The following is a 20,953-nucleotide window of genomic DNA, read 5'->3' as shown; positions in this document are numbered from 1 at the left end:
TGAGCATCGAGGAGGCGATGGTGGAAAGGGTGAACAGCTTCAAGTTTCTTGGTGTCTACATAGCCGAGGATCTCACCTGGTCACTCAACATGCCCCACATCATCAGGAAAAGCCAACAACACCTTCACTTCCTCGGAAGGTTAAAAAAATTCAACCTGCCACAACAGCTCCTCTGCAACTTCCACAGAGCCACAGTGGAGAGCATCTTGACCAGCTGCATCACCGTCTGGTACGGCAGCACCACTGCTGCTGAATGCAAGGCCCTGCAGAGGATGGTCAAAACTGCTCAGCACATCACTGCAGCTGTTCTCCCACCCATAGAGGACATATATGACAAGCGAAGTGAGAGGAAAGCCATCAACATATCCTGAGACCCCACACATCCCAGCTACCCCTTGTTCCAACCTCTGCCATCCAGGAAGAGGTACCGGAACATCCGAGCCAGAACCACCAGGTTCAAGAACAGTTTCTATCCCCAAGCTGTCAAACTGGTCACACCGGCAGCATCGACCTGTGTTTAACAACAACACTACAGTCTGTTACTGATCAGCCTGATCACCCAGCACACTACACACTGAGCTCCACCAGCTTAGAGGACTGTATGCTGTGCACTTCATCTCTGACTAAGCCTTATTTCTAGTATATTTATATATTTATACTGTAACTGTTTATTTAAGATGTTATCTGAACATTATGCTGCTACTCTCTACCTGCACTGTACACTTTATATACAGATCACTGTTTACATCTCTTTTTGCACCACTAGTACTTCTGCATTTACTGTACTGTCCTGCACATTTCTGTCTATATATCTGATACACTTGAATACCTGACTATGCAAATACTGTCTATACGTCCAGTATACCTGTTATAACCTTTGCCTATGCACATTTTGTCTATGTTCGATACTCATACTTACTGCCTGCACATTTTGTCTTGTCTTTTACTGTCTTTTGTCTTTGCACTGTTTGCTATTTATCTTATATTACTGCACTGGAAAAGTAGCCCGATAGTATTTCGTTATACTGTACTACCCTGTATTGTATAATGACAATAAAGTTGAATTGAATTGAATAGCACCAGAGACACACCCCCAGGTCTGATTTGATTGACTTACAACTTAACAGATCTGATATGATTGGCTGAGCAGGCATTACACTTGTCTCCAGTGCTGCACAGCTGATGGTTGCCTTCTCCTGTTGTGTTAGATCTGTAGTAGCACCACCGAGACAGCAGTGGATGTACATTCATTTTGGGGGAGAGGCTAATTAATATTTAGGCTAAAGCTCTCCTAGAACCTGCCTGGTGATGACCCTGATGACCAGTGGTGGACGAAGTACACAAATCATGTACTTGAGTTAAAGTAGAGATACCCAAGGTAAAATATTACTCCAGTAAAAGTAGAAGTCCTTACTCAAGACCTCAACTTGAGTAAAAGTAAAAAAGTATTTGGCTTCAAATGTACTTAAGTATCAAAAGTAAAAGTACTAAAAGATTAATTCTGGCTCTGATGTCCTGTTATCATTTTTGTAACAAGACTCGCTTCATGAACTCTAGTTTAGGTGAAAATCCTCCAGTGTCTCTCTTGGTAAACCAGTCTTTTAATAGAACGTCATTAATTAGTGACGCTGACGTCTATTAAAATGATCATAAGCACAAAACACTGAAGGTAAACAGTTTCCATCAGGGAGAACCGAGTGGCTCTGAAATCACTTTTACACACAAGCAAAGTTTCAGTTTAAGATTACTTTGTAAATTGGTTAAAAGTGAAATAAAAATTTGCTTTAAACTTTAAGAAGTTTTTCTTTACTGTGTTGATCTGTAGGTCTCTGTTCATAAACATAAACTAACTGAAACTAATTTACTATAAAATGAAAGTGTTTGTATGAACTCAGAAAAAAAAAACTTGCCGGTCACGACTGCATATGTGTACATATTTCTATATTGTGGTCTATTTACACAAAGTTAGGTTAGTTCATCATTTAGTTAGACGTATGTGCTGCTAAATTTTTACGCTGCTGCGCTGATGTTGAACCGTGTGCTGCGGGTCGCTATGATGCTTTGTGGTTCTTTTGTTTTGACATGTTACGTTTTTATACACACAAAAACCAAAAGGAATGACGTAGGTGTACGATGTAGTGGAGTAAAAGTAAGATATTTGACTTTGAAATGTAGTGGAGTGAAAGTAAAAAGTCACCCAAAATGGAAATACTTAAGTAAAGTACAGATACACAAAAAAATACTTAAATACAGTAACAAATTACATTTACTTAGTTACTGTCCACCACTGCTGATGACTCAGGAGTTTAAGAGACAGCTGGACAGAACACTGCACTGCTTATATATACACCATGCTGTTTTACAGTACGGGTGTCCAGTTCCAGGCCTGAGGGTGGCAGTGCTGCAGTACTGTGTGCTGTACTGCTCAGGGTAATGTTTCCCCTGATTTAAAGGAGATGTATTTTAGTCTTTTTAAATGTTGTTCTCTATGTTCATTGAAAGACAGCTGTTAGGAGTATAAAACAAATGACACCTTCTTTTGATGTGAGTCCAGGGTGTCATTTGCTCCTCTTTGAAGAAAATGTCATTTTCTGGGTGTGATTCTTGAAGCTGATCATTGCTCCTGAGCATGTCAGCCAAAGCAGACAGTTCACCACCTGTAAGAGAATGATCATTTCCTTTAGCTGGGAAATGTTATAATGGCATCAAGCAAAGTTTGTTTAGTGTTTGATGTTCATAGCTGTTCTCTAGATTACATATTCTCGTGGTTGCCAGTTTGAGAACAAATGTCTGGAGACAACAAAATTTTGGTGCTGGATAGGCCTGAGAGTCAATTCCAGAAAGAATAGATTACTCCCAGGCTGTTGTGAGTCGAGAGTGGATTCCAAAACTTTGGACCCAAATTCCACACAGAGACATTTAAGTTTGCCCACCTCTGCATGCACAGTGTGAAACATTCTGCTGTCAGTGACAGTTTGTATGAAAAATATATCATTACACAAGTCACACGTGTAGCTCAGTTGTATTTTGCTTGTAATGAAAAAATCGGATGACAAGCAAACAACAATGCCAGTGCCAAAACATCAACCCAGTCAGGGAGAATCAAATACAACTTAACTTTCTAACAGGGGCCGGCTAAGTTAATTAGCATCATAGTTAGAAAGTTAACTGATGTTAGCTCTTCAAAATGTGTCGCTGAGATCCAATTTAATACTATTGTGCTCTTCAATTCAACCGATCACCCATATCTATGTCTTGGTTACTGGAATTGAGATTATCACCTGGAATTGAATCTTGGAATTGATTCCATAGATTCCCAACTCCAAATCAGAGTCAACTCCAATTTTTTTTAATCAAACAGCCCTGGTGCTGGATTGTGGCAAAGTCTGTAAGGCTAAATTCCTTCCCCTCAGGAATTCCACAAAATTCCTGTAGTCCATGTTTTTTAATGTCTCAGGTAGACTTGATAACAACAGGGGAAACAGGCAAGCTAGCAAAGTGCTAACAGCCTATAGAATCACATGTTTTCCCTGAAAGGGAAATATGCCAAAAACTGTATATACCTCACACATAGTTCACATGCAAAGCCTCCAAAAACCACATGTTTACAAATAAACATGTGAATAATGTGTTATCACATAAAGAAAAAAGTGGCACAAGATCAAATTTTTTTCAGATGTATGTGAAAAAAAAAAAGTATGAAGCCTTCCATGGCCACGAGTCTGAGTCGGCCTAACTGGTCTGGCTCTCTGTGGGTGGATAAGGTGGTCCTCTATTTTCCCTCAACATCAAGTGCAATGCTATCCAGTTTGGGCTAGAGCTTAATTGATCCCAGTGAGAAGGAGGGTCACCCTAACCTCTCAGAGAGAGCAAAGCCAATTGTGATCTCTAGGCCCTGCTACAGATTCAGACATCATTTCTCAAACATGAGTAGGTGTCCTGTTGGGTTTATATTTACCCTGGGCTTAGATGTTACCCTGTATTATCCCTTTCTTTAGCTTTTTTTTCCTCCTAACTTTCCTCACTTTCTTAAAACTGTTTTTAATCTGGCATTTTTAAGTCACACACTGATGACAGACTTTAGCAGTGAGGTCCATGAGGCCATTATCATAAGAAAAATGGTGCATGGGAATTGATTCAGAATAGTACAGTTTAGTGCAGCTGAAAGGATAATTGATATTTTCTATTGTCACTTGTGACAATTCTTCCCTCTGTAAACTAGTCCCATATCTGAAATAACTAATCATACAGATTTAAAGCTTTATTTACAATCCCTTTGACTAATGAATTCATAAAACATTCTAAAATAAAGGCTTTACTTTAACGCATACTGACAATTGAGAGTGTGTTTTCAATCAAGTACAGAGAGACACATCAGAGTTAGTTTGTGTTACTTTAAAGATGCTGTGTTGGCACAGACAAAAGTCCATATGACAGGCTGAGTTATTTGAGATGCTGTAATCATTAACTGTGCCACTGAAATTCCCTGGGCAGAAATGCTAATATGAGATGGCATTTAGTAAAGCAGGCCTTTAGTGCTTGAACAGGGAGCGAGGAATGAATGGAGGACAGCTGCCTACACTCATCCCTCTTCACTTCTGCTTTCATCACACCATCTGCAGCCAGATCTGCGGTAGTTACTGTAACCCAAGCTCATTGTTTTACTGAGAGACAGAAAGAGAGAGAGAGAGAGAGAGAGAGAGAAAAGAGAGAGACAGTGAGAGAGAGGTGTAGTTAGGCAGAAGTGGAAAGATAGGAATACATGAATTCAGAAAGAGAGGAGATAGATAGATAGATAGATAGATAGATAGATAGATAGATAGATAGATAGATAGATAAATAGATAGATAGATAGATAGATAGATAGATAGATAGATAGATAGATAGATAGATAGATAGATAGATAGATAGATAGATAAAAGAATGCAGAAAGACAGAGGTGTTAAAACTGAGAATCTAAAGAGAAAAATTAGGAAGAGACAGAGAAAGAAAGAAAGAAAGACAAGAGAGAGAGAGAGAGAGAGAGAGAAAGAGAGAGAGAAAGAGAGAGAGAATGAAGTACTAAAATACAGCAGATTCTGACCTGCTCTGACCCGGCCTGTGACCCCCACTGTGCTCAAACACTGCCTGTGCATTCTGTGTGTGTGTGTGTGTGTGTGTGTGTGTGTGTGCGCACACATTTATGTGCTGTGTGTGTGAGTGTGTGTGAGACAGCTGATAATGTGGGGGTCCATTAATGGTGTAGATAGAATGTAGTAGGCTATCTTAAAATAACTCCATGAATGAGAGACAAAAACCACACCTATTATTCCACACCAACACACACACACACACACACACACACACACACACACACACACACACACACACACACACACACACACACTGTGCACTCATCACTGACTGATGGTGAAAGACACACTCACTTTGACCGTCTCACACACACACACTTCTCTGTTCTGTCCTACGGACTCCAGACCCTCTCAGGTTGTGTATTCAGAGAGGAGAGGAGAAATGCTGCTGTGAGTGTGTGAGTGAGTGAGCTGAACTGTACAGTCATGACTGACCTCTCTCTACCAGCTTTGTGTGTATGGACACTGCTGAGCCTCCTCCTCTCAGGTAAGTCTCACATACCTGATTCGTTCATTCATTCTTTTATTCATTCCTTCATTATTTAACATAGTAAATTTACTCACAACTCATCATAATGACATCATCATATTACACTAATAATCTAGTCAAGAGGCTTGAAGTCAGAAAGGCAGCAGTTCCTACATCGAAAACTACTGTACAAAAATTCCTGGATATGTGAGAAAATGGGATTATTTGGGCAGTAAGCATTTATTTGCTCAATAAACACTAACATTAGAATAAATACACTCAAACAATTAAACAATACATGGTGATGTGATGAGTGTAGTTTTGTTAGCTCACCCATTTCCAGACCAAAGTTCTGTATTTACAGTTATCTTCTAATACCTGCTTTAGCTGTATTGTCTTGTAACTTATCATATAGTATCGTTGTATTGTGGCTAATATATTAGCTTGAGGCTAGCGCATTATGTTGAGACACTCTGACGCACAGCTTGTCTTTAGTGTTTCTATGCAGCTGCGTATGTCTGAATGGATCAGGCCAAACTCCTTTTTAACATGGAACTTTCTAATAAAGAGAAAATGGGAACATTAACATGTTAACGTTAACATTTTAACATGAGAGACACTCCTTATTTTTACTGTGTTGACAGATCTGTTGAATCACCACCTTTTCATATTCCATATCAAAATAAAATATCAATTTTGGTCACCATTATTCTTCTATTAAATAAGTCATTTGTTGCATTTACACATCAATGTGTTTTTTTTGTTGTTGTTGTTTACATGTTGATGGATAAGAGGCCTGTCCTTACTGACAGATTATAAATACCCTAATTATATGTATGCTGAAGATTTTTTATCATCATAAACATAGCGTTAGTTATGTTTGTGAATATGATTATGAACATCACCTTGGTCATAATTGTTATTTTTAGAAACACATTTTAAAATTATAATTAAGTTGGGATTATAGTTTTTTAATAATGTGCATGATTGTGAACATATTGTTAGTTATTATCATTATGGTGGTAGCCTTACTTATGATCATGGAAATAGATTTAGTTCTGAATATTGTGACTATGAACAGCCGTAATTATTGTGTTGGTAACTTATCTAACTCAGAACTACACATTTGATATATTTTCCATGAATAATTTTCTACTTTGAAATCCAAAATCCAAGTGATTTGACTTGAAAAATCAGCATGTGTAATGTGGCCAGGGGTGTCCAAACTAAGTGATCTGTAAAAGTGAATGAAAACACACACACATCTTCTAAGCCGCTTCTCCTTCTGGGGCGTGGGCGGGGGGGCTGGAGCCTATCCCAGCTGTCCTTGGGCAAAAGGCATGGTGGAGTATGATGACATAATCAAAGACTTTTTAGAAGTGAGCAAAAGAGGATAAAAGATTACAGAAAACAGGAATTTTGTCTTTAAATGAAATTATATGATGAACTGTGCTTAATATCACTACAAACATAAGCCAACAGGGTAAAAAGGTCAAAGTTGATGTCACCAAAATGAGCCTCTTTACAGTTGCGCTATGTGTACATCTTAGGAAAGAATGATTCAAACAGACTTATCTAGAGTTTTAAAGTAAAAATGTTTCATTTAAAAAGAATCAATTTCCAAATCATACAGCTATGTCCCATAACTGCATCAGATTAAAGCAATCTCTAATCAAATGGAGCTATGGAGTAACTGAAGAGGAGGAACAGTGGTGAGGTTTTGGTGTTCCCCACTGCCACCCCATCTTCTCCCTGTTCCCCAGTCCTGTGTCAGACCTACCACAGTTCAAAAAGGGGTCTGGTCTTTTAGCTACAAGCAGAAGCCACCCAGAGCCCCAGCTCAAGCTCTCAGAGTTCTCTCCCCTCCCTCAATCAGTCTGCCCTCATACTACCACCACATGTTGAAGGCACGGTCCAAACTCTCAAAGTGCACAAAGGATGTGTGTGTTTATGTATCTAATTGTGTGTGTTCTGTAGGAGTGCTATGCAATCTGGAGGGAGCTCTGCACAGGGATCTGATGAAAGGATACAACAAAAACATCAGACCAATGGAGAACAATGGTGACATCACGGAGGTCAAACTGAAGATGACCCTCACCAACCTTATTTCTCTGGTGAAGCTGTGTGTGTGTGTGTGTGTGTGTGTGTGTGTGTGTGTGTGTGTGTGTGTGTGTGTGTGTGTTTGAGTTCAACTGAACTACATGTCCAAAAGTATTCAGACATTTCTTCTAATTAGTGAACTACTTTAAGGCCACAGGTGTTCAATTGCGCACACACAGCTCATATAATCTCCCTAGAAAAGCATTGCCAACTGAATGGGCAGCTGGGGCAGCTGCACATGAGCCTATAGGCAACATGTCCAATGCCAAGCATTGTTCCACATTAGTGTAAAAAATTCCCTGAAGAGTAGAAGCTGTCAGTGAAGCAAAGAGTGACAAACTCTTTACCCATTAAAGCAAGGGTGCTTTCCTGGAATTCTCTTTGTAAGCAGCTCTTCTGTTAGCATAATGTTAATTTAGCACATCAAAGGGTTTTTCCTGTATGTTTGCACCAAGTTGATGGTGATGTACTGACAATGGGTTTAATATCACTGTATAAGATGAAATACTCTTTTACATTGCAGTTTTACAGTAAATCTTTCCATTAATATTTCACCTTAAAGCCTATATATGAATATGAGTGTAGAAGCCTGTTAGCCAGTTAGCTTTCTGCTGAGCATTCTTGCAAGAAAAAAAGCACCCCTACTACAATGCTAATATCTGCTAGCACCTTTATGTTAGTGCTAAGCTATTAGCAGTTCACACTTTTTTGGCTGTTCTAGATGGCAGAAGCAGATATTTAAAGCTTATAAAAATATTCTATGTATTATTTGAAGCTTGTAAAAGACACATAAATGTATATTTTACCAGTTTTACAGTGTTTCAGTGCCCTGTCATAGAGATGCCACGCTGTCTTCCAACTAAAATGCATCAGGCTACTGCTTCACTACTTGTAGTCAGTGATTTATCTAGGAGTACCAGAAGACCTAGATTGATGATTTTTCTCACAATATTTTGTCCCAAATTTAGGTTATTGGTTAATCTGATATGTTAGAACTTCAGTACCACTCCTGAAGTCCTAACCAAGAGGTTATATATGCACCTAGATACCACAGAGAAAATATCCCAGTTGAATAATTTGCTGTTGGGCATTTAACCATTTTGTTTTCCAAGCAGAATTTGACAGTGGAATAAGAGAATTACTACACTTGCAGTTTAACCGCAATAAATATTGTGATTATTTTAAATTAAAAATACTAAACAAAAAAGACAGGTATTTTTTTATATTAACAACAAATTATTAGGCCCAGAAGGCTCAGAGGGTTGCCTTCAGTTTTAAAAGCTATAAGGAACATTGTAGTACAGCATGTTTTCTGTGCATGCACGTCCATGCATCTGTGCAGGCAGTGTTTTAAAGCAGGGTGTTCATTTTGCCTACAAGGCACAAAAACTGCTCATGGAAAAGTAAATATTTAACTTTGTTGTCTTTGCTGTAAAATCAGAATTGGCTATTAAAAAATAATGATCGGTACACCTCTATTTCATTTATAATACCCTTAATTTTGGAAGAAATATTGGACGAGAAAGTGTCTTCAAACTTTTGGACATATGAGTGTAGATTATCAAGTAGAGAATCATAAGAATTGGGGTAAATTTATTTGGTATGATTATGAGAAAAGTGTAACAGTGTGCACATATCCATTTTGTGATCTCTATGATTGTTCTAATAATTTGTAATTTCTACTGTGCGCCTGCAGAATGAGAAGGAGGAGACGCTGACCACATGTGTCTGGGTAGAGATGGTAAGAGCTGAAAACATCAAAACCTTTACCTGCTGCTGTCACATCCCAGATCTTTACTCACACATACAAATGAAAGCTATACTGCAAATTCAAATGTTTAAAGCCACTGAAATCCTCAAGAATGCATTTTCTGAATAATAATTGTGTTCACATGCAAACCAATCGATATTCCTGTGAGAGTGCTAGTTTGAGGTATGATCTTTTAAACAGCATTGCTTGATTGTCATAGTCTTAGTTGACCTGACCTTAGGTCGCTTAAAACCTGTGGCTGGACTATTCAAGATAGCTTAAGAAATGTAAATGTTTTTTTCTTGCTATTTACATCTGTAACGTTTGTGTTACACTTATTTTATTAGTGAATTGAATTTGTAAATTAATTCAGACCATTCACCCTGCATATTATCTCTGTATTTCTGCAGCAATGGTATGACTACAGACTCAGTTGGGCTAACAGGCTAGGATATGAGGCCTATGAGAACATTACACGCACACGCATTCCCTCCAAATCCATCTGGCTTCCTGATATCATACTGGAGAACAAGTGAGGCAGACAGCAACAATAACACCAATAATAATAATCTAAAGAAATATACACCTTTCCACAAATCATCTCTCCTCTCTCCTATGTGTGAACTTGTGTAGCGTTGATGGACATTTTGAAATTACACTCTATACTAACGCTCTGGTAGACCCAGATGGAATGGTCTATTGGTTGCCCCCAGCAATCTACCGCAGTGCCTGCGCCATCAAAGTCAACTACTTCCCCTTTGACTGGCAGAACTGCAGTATGGTCTTCAGGTGAAGCTCATGTGGCTTTCTTCATCACTCATCTTTTCCACCAAATATCAAATTTCTCCACCAAACACCAACCTTCTGATGTTTGCTGATGGCTTTAAAATGTTCAGAAAGTAATTTTTTAATGACAGAGAGGTCTCACAACAATCACACACAGATGGTATAGTTGGGTTAAAGTTCTACAAGGGGTTGGAAATTTGCTACTGGGCTAAATCTGGTACCTGGACAACGTCGTCTTAAAGCAACTTCTCAGTTACTCAATTTCTTAGTTAACCAAATAGATCAAGAGGGAGGCCATTTAGCAGTGCTGAACCCTGAAGATTTTCTAGGCCTTCAGACAATTTCATTTCAGACAATAAGTTTTGGGAACTTATACAAATACACATCTATAGTTGTGTAGTTCATGTTTATCTCATAGAACCATGACGCTTGTTGTACTGAGATTTTTACAAGTATTCTAGCTGTACTCTTTTAATTGTTAAGTTTCGGTTGGAAACAAAAGTTTAATTATTAAAATGCCCAGCAGAAAATTATCCAATCAGATTTTTTTAGGTAGACCAAACTAGCTCCCCCATTGGTTAGGACTTTAGGAGCTGGATTGAAGGCCTGCAGTCTCAGATGAATGACAGTAGAACTAATCACGCTTTGATTTCTGATTGCTTCAATCAATTTAGTGAGAAAAAGCATTCTTCTAGATATGTCACAGACTGTGAACATGATCAGTAGTTTAACTAAGTTTCAGTCAGTTGATAGAAATGGAAAACAGCAGCAGCAGCTCTGTGCCAAGGCTCTTCACTGTAGGTAAAAAGGTTCGTGTGCACTGCTGTTAGCTTAGTGTAAACACAGTACTAGGAAGCCCATAGGGTCACTAATAGAAATTTTATAGAGGTATTATCTAGGAAGTGGGTTTTTCTCATTTTTCGATCTAGGTTTGCCATTTGTGGCCTGAATTGAAAGCCTAGGTCTAGCGGTCATGTTTGTTGCTCTTTTTGACAATCTGTGTGATTTCTGTTGGATTTCCCTGAATTTGAGTTGCTGATTTAGTGCTTCTCTGATACCGAATGGGTTGCAGGTCTCAAACATACAGCGCTAATGAGATTGAGCTAAAGCTAACAGATGAAGAAAACTCAACAGTGGAATGGATTGAGATTGACCCAGAGGCTTTTACAGGTATGTCTCCCATACTGCTCTGCACCATACTGTACTAGCAATCATCTGCATTAGCTACAGAACACAGTGTTCATATTTCATCATGGTTTGTGTCCAGAGTTGCTTTTTACATGGTAACGAGAGGTGGGAATGTACTGTAGAAAAGCTTGGTTTTAACATGTAACATAAGCTGTGGGAGTCTTTTTTACACCAGTGTATACTGTAGTGCCACCAATATACAGCCACACCAACTTCAGCTTATCCCAAAGGTACTGGATGGAGCTACAGCTCTCCAGAGAATGCAGTTCCACTGCTACAGAGCACAATGCTGAGGGTCTTTATACCACTCTAGCTGATACATGGCATTGAGCATGGTGACTCTAGGCTCATGTGTGGCTCCTCCATAATGTCAGATTCTATTGGCAGTATTTTTCTAAGGAGAATATTGCACCGTAAAGTGGCAAAATTCCTGAATTAGAAGTAGTGTCCAGATACTTGAGTGTATATACTCCCACTTTATCCAGCACAGTTAGGGAGGGGCACAAGGTATTACACACAGTGGTAATAACTGTGACACATTTTTAAGAAAAATATGATTTTTTTTAATGAAGATGAAAAGTTGACCTTTTATGGAAAATACACTTTTATTTCTGTAATAAAGGTAGTATTAGTCATAATATAGCATGGACATTTCTTATTTATGTGAAGCACACTCCCAAAAAAATTCTTAAAAGTGGTCTATAATGTGCTCATATATACCTACTCACTGAGAACTTTATTAAGTACACCCACTTTGCCACTTTGTACACTCATTGTCCATTTTATCAGCTCTGTTAAGCATAATAGTTAAACTCTACAACTGCAGACTGTAGTCCATCTGTTTCTCTGCATGCTTTGTGAACCCCTGTTCTTTAATGGTCAGGACCTCCACAGGATGACCACACAGCAGGGATTATTTGAGTGGTGGACACTGCAGCGACACCGTATTAAATACATTTCCATATGCTTTGATTGGCTAGAGAATGGTGAATGGATAATAAAGCATCGGCCAGCTAAAAAGGTGATAAATGAGCGGTTCAGCCGAGACGAGCTGGACTATCAGGAGATCATCTTTTTCCTCATCATCCAGAGGAAGCCACTCTTCTATATCATCAACATCATCGTGCCCTGCGTCCTCTTCTCCTCCCTCGGGCTGCTTGTCTACCATCTGCCGGCTAAAGGTCAGAATGCATGAATTGTCAGGTTACAAACTGGAACCCAGTTAAAGTCTTAGGCACATTGCAACACACCTGCTGTGGCTTTATGTCTCCGAGACAGCAACTGGTCAGTGAACATCATTATATAAGAGACCAGCCAGTTGTCAATTTGGTGCCCATTTGGCCAACCAAGTCACATGGAATCCAGTAGTGAAGACTAATCACAGAATACAATTATTTAGGGTATTTAGCTTTAAACTTTTATAGCTGTATAAATAAAGAACCTTCCACAGCTTCTCTCGTCTGTTTGGTCCCAGCAGTTACAAACAAATGGAAACTTTAGCACTGTGTTGTGTTTATTCTAGCTGTGCTCAGCTGGAATGAATGGAAAAATGTCCCATAAATAACAGCGGCAACTCCTAACCGTATACTGTCCACGGCGTTGTCTTAATTGTAATCTTTAAAGCACTGACCCTGAGGTTAAATTTGGCCTGCATATCTTCCATTGTCCCTGTTTTATCCAGTCTGACCCCCTAACAACATCATCTATTCATTAAGACCTTAGAAAGATGAAAAACATAAAAGGATTATGTATTTGAAGAGTATTTGAAATCTTTTCTGCAGACTTTGTTTAGGCTACGCTCTAATGGAAGTCCAAAACACCCTACTGACCCATATGAAATGGAAATATATGGCCATTTTATTAGTTACACCTGTTCAGTTGCTTGTTAACACAAATAGTGAATCAGCCAATCCCATGGCCACAACTCAATGCATTTAGGCATGTAGAGGCGGTCAAGACAACTTGCTGAAGTGCAGACCGAGCATCAGAATGGGGAAGAAAGGTGATTTAAGGGACTTTGAACATGGCATGGTTGTTGGTACCAGACGGGCTGGTCTGAGTATTTCAGAAACTGCTGATCTACTGGGATTTTCATGTACAACCATCTCCAGGGTTTACAGAGAATGGACTGAAAAAGAGGAAATATCCAGTGAGCATCAGTTGTGCGGATGAAAATGCCTTGTTGATGTGAGAGGTCAGAGGAGAATGGGCAGACTGGTTCAAGATGATAGAAAGGCAACAGAAACTCAAATAACCAACCAAAATCTCTGAGGAACGTTTCAAACACCTTGTTGAAAGTATGCCACGAAGAATTGAGGCAGTTCTGAAGGCAAAGGGGGTCCAACCTTTTTCTAGCAAGGTTTACCTTATAAAGTGGCCGGTGAGTGTATATCAACGTTTTGTCGATATATTCCAGTCTGAATATTCTGTAAATACATAAAAATGTATTTTTAATCCATTTCAGTGCAGGTGAATATGCTGTAATACACAGCAATTTTTTTTGTATTTTTTTTTTTGACCAACTAGAATTGTGATAATTAATAGTGTTAAAACTGTGGCAGTTTTCATCCAAAATAAAACTCCCAAGTTATTTTCAAATGTTAACATGTGAACATTTATTTGTAGGTACTTATATTGTCTGTATTCCATTACTATGTAAATAGAAATACTGAAAAGTTTGAGTGCATTGAATCTTTCCTTAAGATTCAGATTGTTTTTATCATTATTATTATTGTTATTACATTTGGGTGGAGATCTGTCCGTGTACTGATTGATTAGACTGATTATTTGATTTGGGTTTTTGGATTGGATATTTTGAGATATATCAACTGATTAGATTCTGATTCTTTGAGCTGTTGTGATTGATTGGATTCTGATTCTTTGAGCTGTTTTGATCAATTAGATTCTCTTTCTTTGAGCTGTATAGGTTGATTGAATTCTGATTCTTCAAGCTATAGCGGCTGATTGGATTCAGATCAGTGTGTATATGTGTGTATTGATTAGCTGGAGGTCAGAAGTGTACCATGTCCATTACCATTCTGCTGGCCCAGACTGTCTTCCTCTTCCTCATTGCCAAAAAGGTTCCAGAAACCTCTAAGGCCGTCCCACTGATTGGGAAGTAAGTAGATTAAATTGTTTTACATAACATTTTCTACACCTACCGAAAAAGGGTTGGCGACCAATGGTTAAAGTTAAAGTCCTCTCATTTTTTAAATCATTGTGTGGTGTTTGGTCAAATGTGTTCTTATGCTCGTGTTGCTCAGGTATCTGATGTTTGTGATGACTGTGACTGCAATCACGGTGATGAACTGTGTGGTGGTGCTAAATGTCTCTCTGAGAACTCCCAACACACATCCCATGACTGATAAAGTCAGGAAGGTAACATTCACCATACACACACACACACACACACACACACACACACACACACACACACACACACACCCACTCACCCCATAGCTGATGTGCCTGGCAGTGCCTGTTTTTTAAGCAATACTTCAGCATTTTTAGCAATCTTAAAATTAGCACCCATAAATTTGAGTGACAGTTTTATTATTCACCCATTTCATCATTGGCATGTTTGATCAAACTGGTAAGCAACCTGAAAAAAGGGTTTATGGGTACCTAACCAAAAATATTGTCTTTAGCATTAGAATACCAAAAATAAGATTACAAATCATAAAATAAAAATAATGCAAATAATTTGTGGATGTGCTTATTGTACATGCACATTGGTGTACACAAATGCTGCCATAGCTTTTAAATGGTTATTTTAGGAAAATAATCACACCACACAATCACATCAGTCTACCATCTTCAAGAAGCTAAGACATTTTGTTTATTTATTTGTATATATTTAAATATACAAATAAATAAAGTATATATTTATTTGGAAGGGATTTTTTTCCAATTTTCTTCCCAATTTCGTAGTGCCATTTCCACACACCACATAGGACTCCAGTGCTAAGAGGATACAGGCAAATACAGGCTTCTTCCAAGTCATGTGAATCCAGCCATTGCAACTTTTTGGACTGCTAAGCACAACATCAGTGATATATAAATTTGAATAAGGGCCAGTAATGTTGATGGGTTTCTTTGTGCTTAAGAATTGAAATTCTTAATATACTTACAGTAAAAGCCAATGGGCACTTGATGAAATTCAGTGGATAAATATGATCATGCAAACATTAAATACTTCACTATGTGATAAGAAAAACTACAACCATTACACTCTAAGGTCTAAGGATAAGAGACATGAGAGAATGTCTTAGCGAAGCTGTTCTTCTGAAGTTTTATTCATCTTTATAATACTGAAACAACCAAAGAGGAACGTTCAGGGCTTTGTAGATCTTCAGTGAAACCCTAATGATGCCTCCCAAATAAAAAAATGCATGTTGGTATTTTATTTCATTTTTATTTAATATAATCATACTGCTTGTTGTATTTAAACTCTGTGAGTATATGAATATTATTCTTATTTCATTGAAATGCCAATTTGTAAAAAGTGTCCAGCCAGTATGTTTTCTCTGTGCTATCAAGGTAGATAATGCCAGGCTAACCCTCCCATTGTTTAGGCCTTCAGGAACTGAACTGAACTAAAGGCCTTATATGTTAACTTAACGACCAACATAATTAGGAGGTGACAGTGGAATCAACCAAAATGTTTTGATTTCTAATGGGTGAGACCAATTTCATGGGAAAAGTCATCACTTTGGTTCTAGATACATCACTCACTGTGAATGTAAGCTGTAGTTTAATCACATTTCCATCAGCTGTTAGAAAAAGATAAAAATAAAATTATTCTTCATCAATTAGAAGAACCATTTCATGATGCAAAGAACCAACTAATCATGCGAACATTCTTTGACTGTTGATGGTTTTATAATAAAACATTGTCTTTACTAAAGAACCCTTAAAGAACCTTCAGAAAGGTGCACTGTTGGTGACATGGTTAGGCATCGACATCTGTCTATCATAGACAGAGCAGAGCTTCCTGACCCAGGAATTGATTAAGTGTAGACTATTTACAGATAACTCTTTTGTCTTACATGAGTACTTCTTCATGGTGACACTCAGGTGCTGTTGAACATTCTTCCTCGGCTTCTGAGGATGAGGATGCAGCGCTGGACTCCACAGGGCAGAGTAAATGGCACAGTAAATGGACCTACTGTCCCCTTGAGGAGACGCAGCTCACTGGGACTGATAGCGAAGGCAGATGAATACATGCTGAGGACGGCGCGCTCTGAGCTGATGTTCAGCAGGCTGAAGGAGAGAGATGGTCTTATGAGAAATGCTCTGGAAAAGATCCGTGAGTCACACACACACACACACACACACACATACACAAACACACACACACAGCAACCCTAATTTAACACACTCGATTGCAGAAAGATTAAAGATTTTGATTAGAGGTGGGCGATATGATGATATCATCATTGTGATATTACATCACAGTATGCTTTTCTAGGTATATCATGGGCATCATTCAATCTTACAGAAGATGGTGCTACAAGAGTTGTTTAGTAGAGAAAATGGTTCTATATAAACTGTTAAACACTCAAAGAACCCTTAACATGATTAAATGGTTCTTTGCATATGAAAGGGTTCTTCAGATTGATGGAGAATGTGTATGTTGTCCATGACTGTGCTAGATGTTTTTTCTGTTGTGCTTGACACAATAGAAGAACCTTTTTGGTGCTATATTGAACCCTTTTCAAAAAGGTTCTATATAGAACCATCTACATCAATCTGAAGAACACTTTGATTCTGAAGAACCCTTCCATGATGCAAAGAACCCTTTAGTCATGCAAAGGGTTCTTTGAGTGTTTACAGTTCTGTGTAGAACCATTTTCTTAATTAAAGAACCATCTTTTTTATGAGTGTAGAACACTGAACTTCTATTGTCATAAAAAGTCTAATAATGCAGATTAATTATAGAGAGCTTGTAAATAACAACAGCAATATCCAGTTTAAAGTAACTGCAAAAACTGCATAATAACAAGTAGTGGATATCAGCCCATTACGTCACTGACGTCATTAATTCTGTTTTCTTTGTGTACTTTCTTAAATAGTTTTCAATTTAATTAAAATCCATAGTAGCATATTACTCACCCTTACATTTTATTTAAGGGGAGCTCCACTGATCTTTCAGAATTTCTGCATAATTAGTTCTGTGGTTTAGATGTAAAAAGTCATTCAGAGTGGTTGGATGTGAAATGGTTTATTGTAGGGAAACTTATGGACTCGAATTCAGCCATTTCACTTACTAACCAAAACCACCAGTGAAACCTACACGTCTTCTGAGTTTTTATATCTTATGTTAAATAAATGGTAAAATAGCGATAAATCTGAAAATTTCATTTTCTTTGAGGCCTGTTTACAAAGCCCTGCATGTACCTCTGCACTCTGTAGGTTTCTCTAGAACACAGCATTTCACACCAAACCACTCTGAATGACTGTGTTTACATTTTAACCATTTAATTACACAAAACTGGGACAAGTTGGTGGAATTCCTCTTTAACTGGATCTGGGTTGTTAGTACATCATGTGACTTAGCTTCAGGTACCTTTTGACCTCCAGAGAACGGCCTAGAGGGAGACACTGTGCAGGATCTGAGCTCTAGTCTGGCCATGGCTTCACCAGAGGTGCAGCAGTGTGTAGCATCCTGCAAACACATTGCTGAGAGCACCAAACAGCAGAATGACTTCCAAAGTGTGAGTACAGACACAGTAAACACACACCATTCAAATCAAACCTAGAACTGTTAGAATAGTTAACAAATAGCATCTTACAGATAACTTGAACTTGAATGTTTAATCTTTAAGGCCCCGGTCAAGATGTTTCTACTTAGCATTCAAACACAGCTAACACTGATATAGATGACACAACAAAAATAATATAGAAACAAATACTACCAATACATAGAAATGATTTCCTTCAGTTTGCAAGCTGAAGACTTCTAATACATTTAGAAGAGCCAAACTGATATTAACCTATTTAGCTTATATGCAAGAACAAAACAGGCCCGATACAAAATAATCTGAGCAGCAGAAATGTGCTGGTAGATGAATGATAACCTTTAATTCATGGTGCTTTTGGTGTCTGGTACTTTTTACAACAGATATTCAGGTTCTGGTGGATTTTTGATTGTGTTAGATGCACACAAATCCAGTTAGAGAAGTAGTGGTGCTTATTTCTACCCATATGCAATGAAAAATATTGTACATTCTGTGTAAGTGTGAGCGTAACAGAGTGCATGTGATGGTTTTGAGTAGAACAGCAAATATCAGTACACATGGATTTTATTTACATTACATCCAAAGTGAGTTTTTGATTAATCTGTAGATAAAAGTGAACTTTTTAAAATGATTTATAGGACATGGACTTCTCTCATTTTGACTCTGGGAGGCTTAGCGGTAATACTGTGGAGGATTTATTTTAACCTGGGTAGTTCTCACTGTGAGATGATTTTGTGTTTCAAAATGATGGTATTACAACAACCAAGAGGTGATTAAAATAATATAGGTGTGAATTTTGTGACTTGTACACAAAACCCTACTAGTTACTTAACTAGTTACTTAATGAAATTTTTTTTAAAAAGCTTAAATTGTGCTGCAGTCTTTGCGATGAATTGGAAAAGTATCAGCTCGATTGCTGTCAAAATTCACAAATGACATTGCCATGAGAACATGAAAAGATGGCCAGAAGCAAATTTCACTTAAATCTGTTTAACTGCTTAACTAACTGATCATTTTACTATGTGTTAGGTTGTGTTCTGCTCTCACCCACTTGCTAAATTTCAAAATTCAGCAATCAAGAAATCTCCACTGGAGCTTGAACTTTAAGTACTTGCCAGGATGATGATTTGGGGGAAAAACAGTTATATTCTGAGGCTGGATGGAAAAGCTGATTTTACTGGATCAAATGTTCAGGAGGGCTTATGTTTGGCCTGTGGATCAAGAAACCATTTAGATTTGTGGAGGAATTTTAGTTGTTTGCGCTGTGGATGACCCAACTTTGCTCTCTGCAGGAGAATGAGGAGTGGTTTCTGGTTGCCCGAGTGATCGACAGGCTCTGCTTCATCGCCATGGCTATGCTGTTTGTCCTGGGAACCATTGGAATCTTCCTCATGGGCCATTTCAACCAGGCTCCATCTCTGCCCTTCCCTGGAGATCCCAAAAAATACCTGCCCGAAATGTCCCCCACAAATGTCACAGGCTGACTTTGACCAGACTGTGGCAAACTCTGGAATATTTAAGCCAGATTTTACCTCAGGTGGAGAACAGTGGCCAGTCCAGCTCCATTACTGCTGAAACAGCTGAGTTCTCCAGCTTGTGCTGTCAGTGGCCATCGCACATTACCCTACTGTGCCTAGACTACAATACTCACAGTGCTTTGCTTGGCCTGAGGAATTTGAGCCATTCTTGCCATTTTGTATTTTTGTTTTTGTACTGTAAGATTGTTGGAGCTTGTTTGAGATTCTTTTACATTATGTGAATGAGGATCTCCTGTTCAGGAAACTCACCTCAGAGCAATACTTTCTAAATGAAAGAGGAATTCCACAAATTTCTCATAACACTGTAATATTTCACTACAATTCATTTAAATTGGAATGCACAATTACAGATCATTTGCTGACATTGTAAAGTCAGTCAGAGTGGTTTAACATGAAATGCATCATTTTAGAGAAAGTTACAGAGTCAGAACTGTTAACGGTGGTGGTAGGAACCAGATTGAGTTTGATGCTTCTAAAAGCTACATCAAAAAAGCTATAAGATGAAATTGTTAGAAATGCACTACTTAATGGCTTAGACATAGTTTTATGATAGTCTTGAGAAGGTTTGAGTCTAAAATGTATTTATAAAACACATTTTGTAGATTTCCTTTTATTTTACTATAGTCAGCATTACATATTAAATTTAGAAGACATGCGCAGGTTGACTGGTCATTTTGGGTAGTAAATAAAAGAGCAATATTTGTGTTGTAGACTCTAGTTTCGCTTCCCACCTCTGTAAAGAACTCTGAGTAAGTCAAACTCAGTCTAAGCACTCTGTTTACATCTCATGTAGAAATGTAGAATTCCCCTTTATCATTTTCTGTTGTCATTACAATTATCTATGTATGACTGTATCTGAATTATAGCCCATATAATGCAACTGCAGGTGTGTTTTATGGGTTTTCATGTTTGGTAATAAATAAGCATACACCTCTTCCAAAAGATGGGTCTGTGGTTTTGCTCAAGCCAAGTGCTAACAAGCAGAAAATGATATTTTATAGAAACAGTCATAATATTAATAATCATGTTTGCAGCAATAATTATAATAATATTAGTAGGGATGCACTGATATGGGAATAGAGGGCTGATGTTGATAACTGATATTTTTCTTGTACATATCGGCCAAAAAGTAATGCTGATACATAGATTTTCATAAAGTGTAAAAATCAGGGCAAAACAGGGAAATATAAAATTTATTTATTGATGATAACAAATGCAGTAAAATGACTAAAATATTATTCATATTTTTA

At 38.0% G+C, this 20,953-nt stretch overlaps 1 protein-coding gene across 1 annotated transcript; it reads left to right on the top strand.

Annotated features, from left to right (window-relative positions):
• Positions 1–5,558: 5,558 nt before the first annotated feature.
• Positions 5,559–20,542, top strand: chrng (cholinergic receptor, nicotinic, gamma). Its single transcript, XM_017699128.2, has 12 exons — positions 5,559–5,619; positions 7,579–7,715; positions 9,398–9,442; positions 9,862–9,983; positions 10,085–10,240; positions 11,310–11,407; positions 12,406–12,606; positions 14,429–14,543; positions 14,689–14,803; positions 16,502–16,733; positions 18,008–18,141; positions 19,458–20,542. The coding sequence occupies exons 1-12, from the start codon at positions 5,559–5,561 to the stop codon at positions 19,647–19,649; spliced, it is 1,608 nt and encodes a 535-aa protein (XP_017554617.1). The 3' UTR covers positions 19,650–20,542.
• The last annotated feature ends 411 nt before the right edge of the window (positions 20,543–20,953 follow it).

This window comes from Pygocentrus nattereri, chromosome 19 (genome assembly GCF_015220715.1).
Source record: "Pygocentrus nattereri isolate fPygNat1 chromosome 19, fPygNat1.pri, whole genome shotgun sequence".
Lineage (NCBI taxonomy): Eukaryota > Metazoa > Chordata > Actinopteri > Characiformes > Serrasalmidae > Pygocentrus > Pygocentrus nattereri.
The sequence above is the reverse complement of the archived record's forward strand: the minus strand, read 5'-3'. Positions and strand labels throughout refer to the sequence as shown.

Bases quoted from the DNA above. Each gene is read 5' to 3' on its own strand.
- chrng (XM_017699128.2), top strand. From the start codon at position 5,559: ATGACTGACCTCTCTCTACCAGCTTTGTGTGTATGGACACTGCTGAGC. The intron at 5,620-7,578 runs GTAAGTCTCACA...TGTGTTCTGTAG, and splicing joins GCTGAGCCTCCTCCTCTCAG to GAGTGCTATGCAATCTGGAG. The intron at 11,408-12,405 runs GTATGTCTCCCA...TTGATTGGCTAG, and splicing joins TGACCCAGAGGCTTTTACAG to AGAATGGTGAATGGATAATA.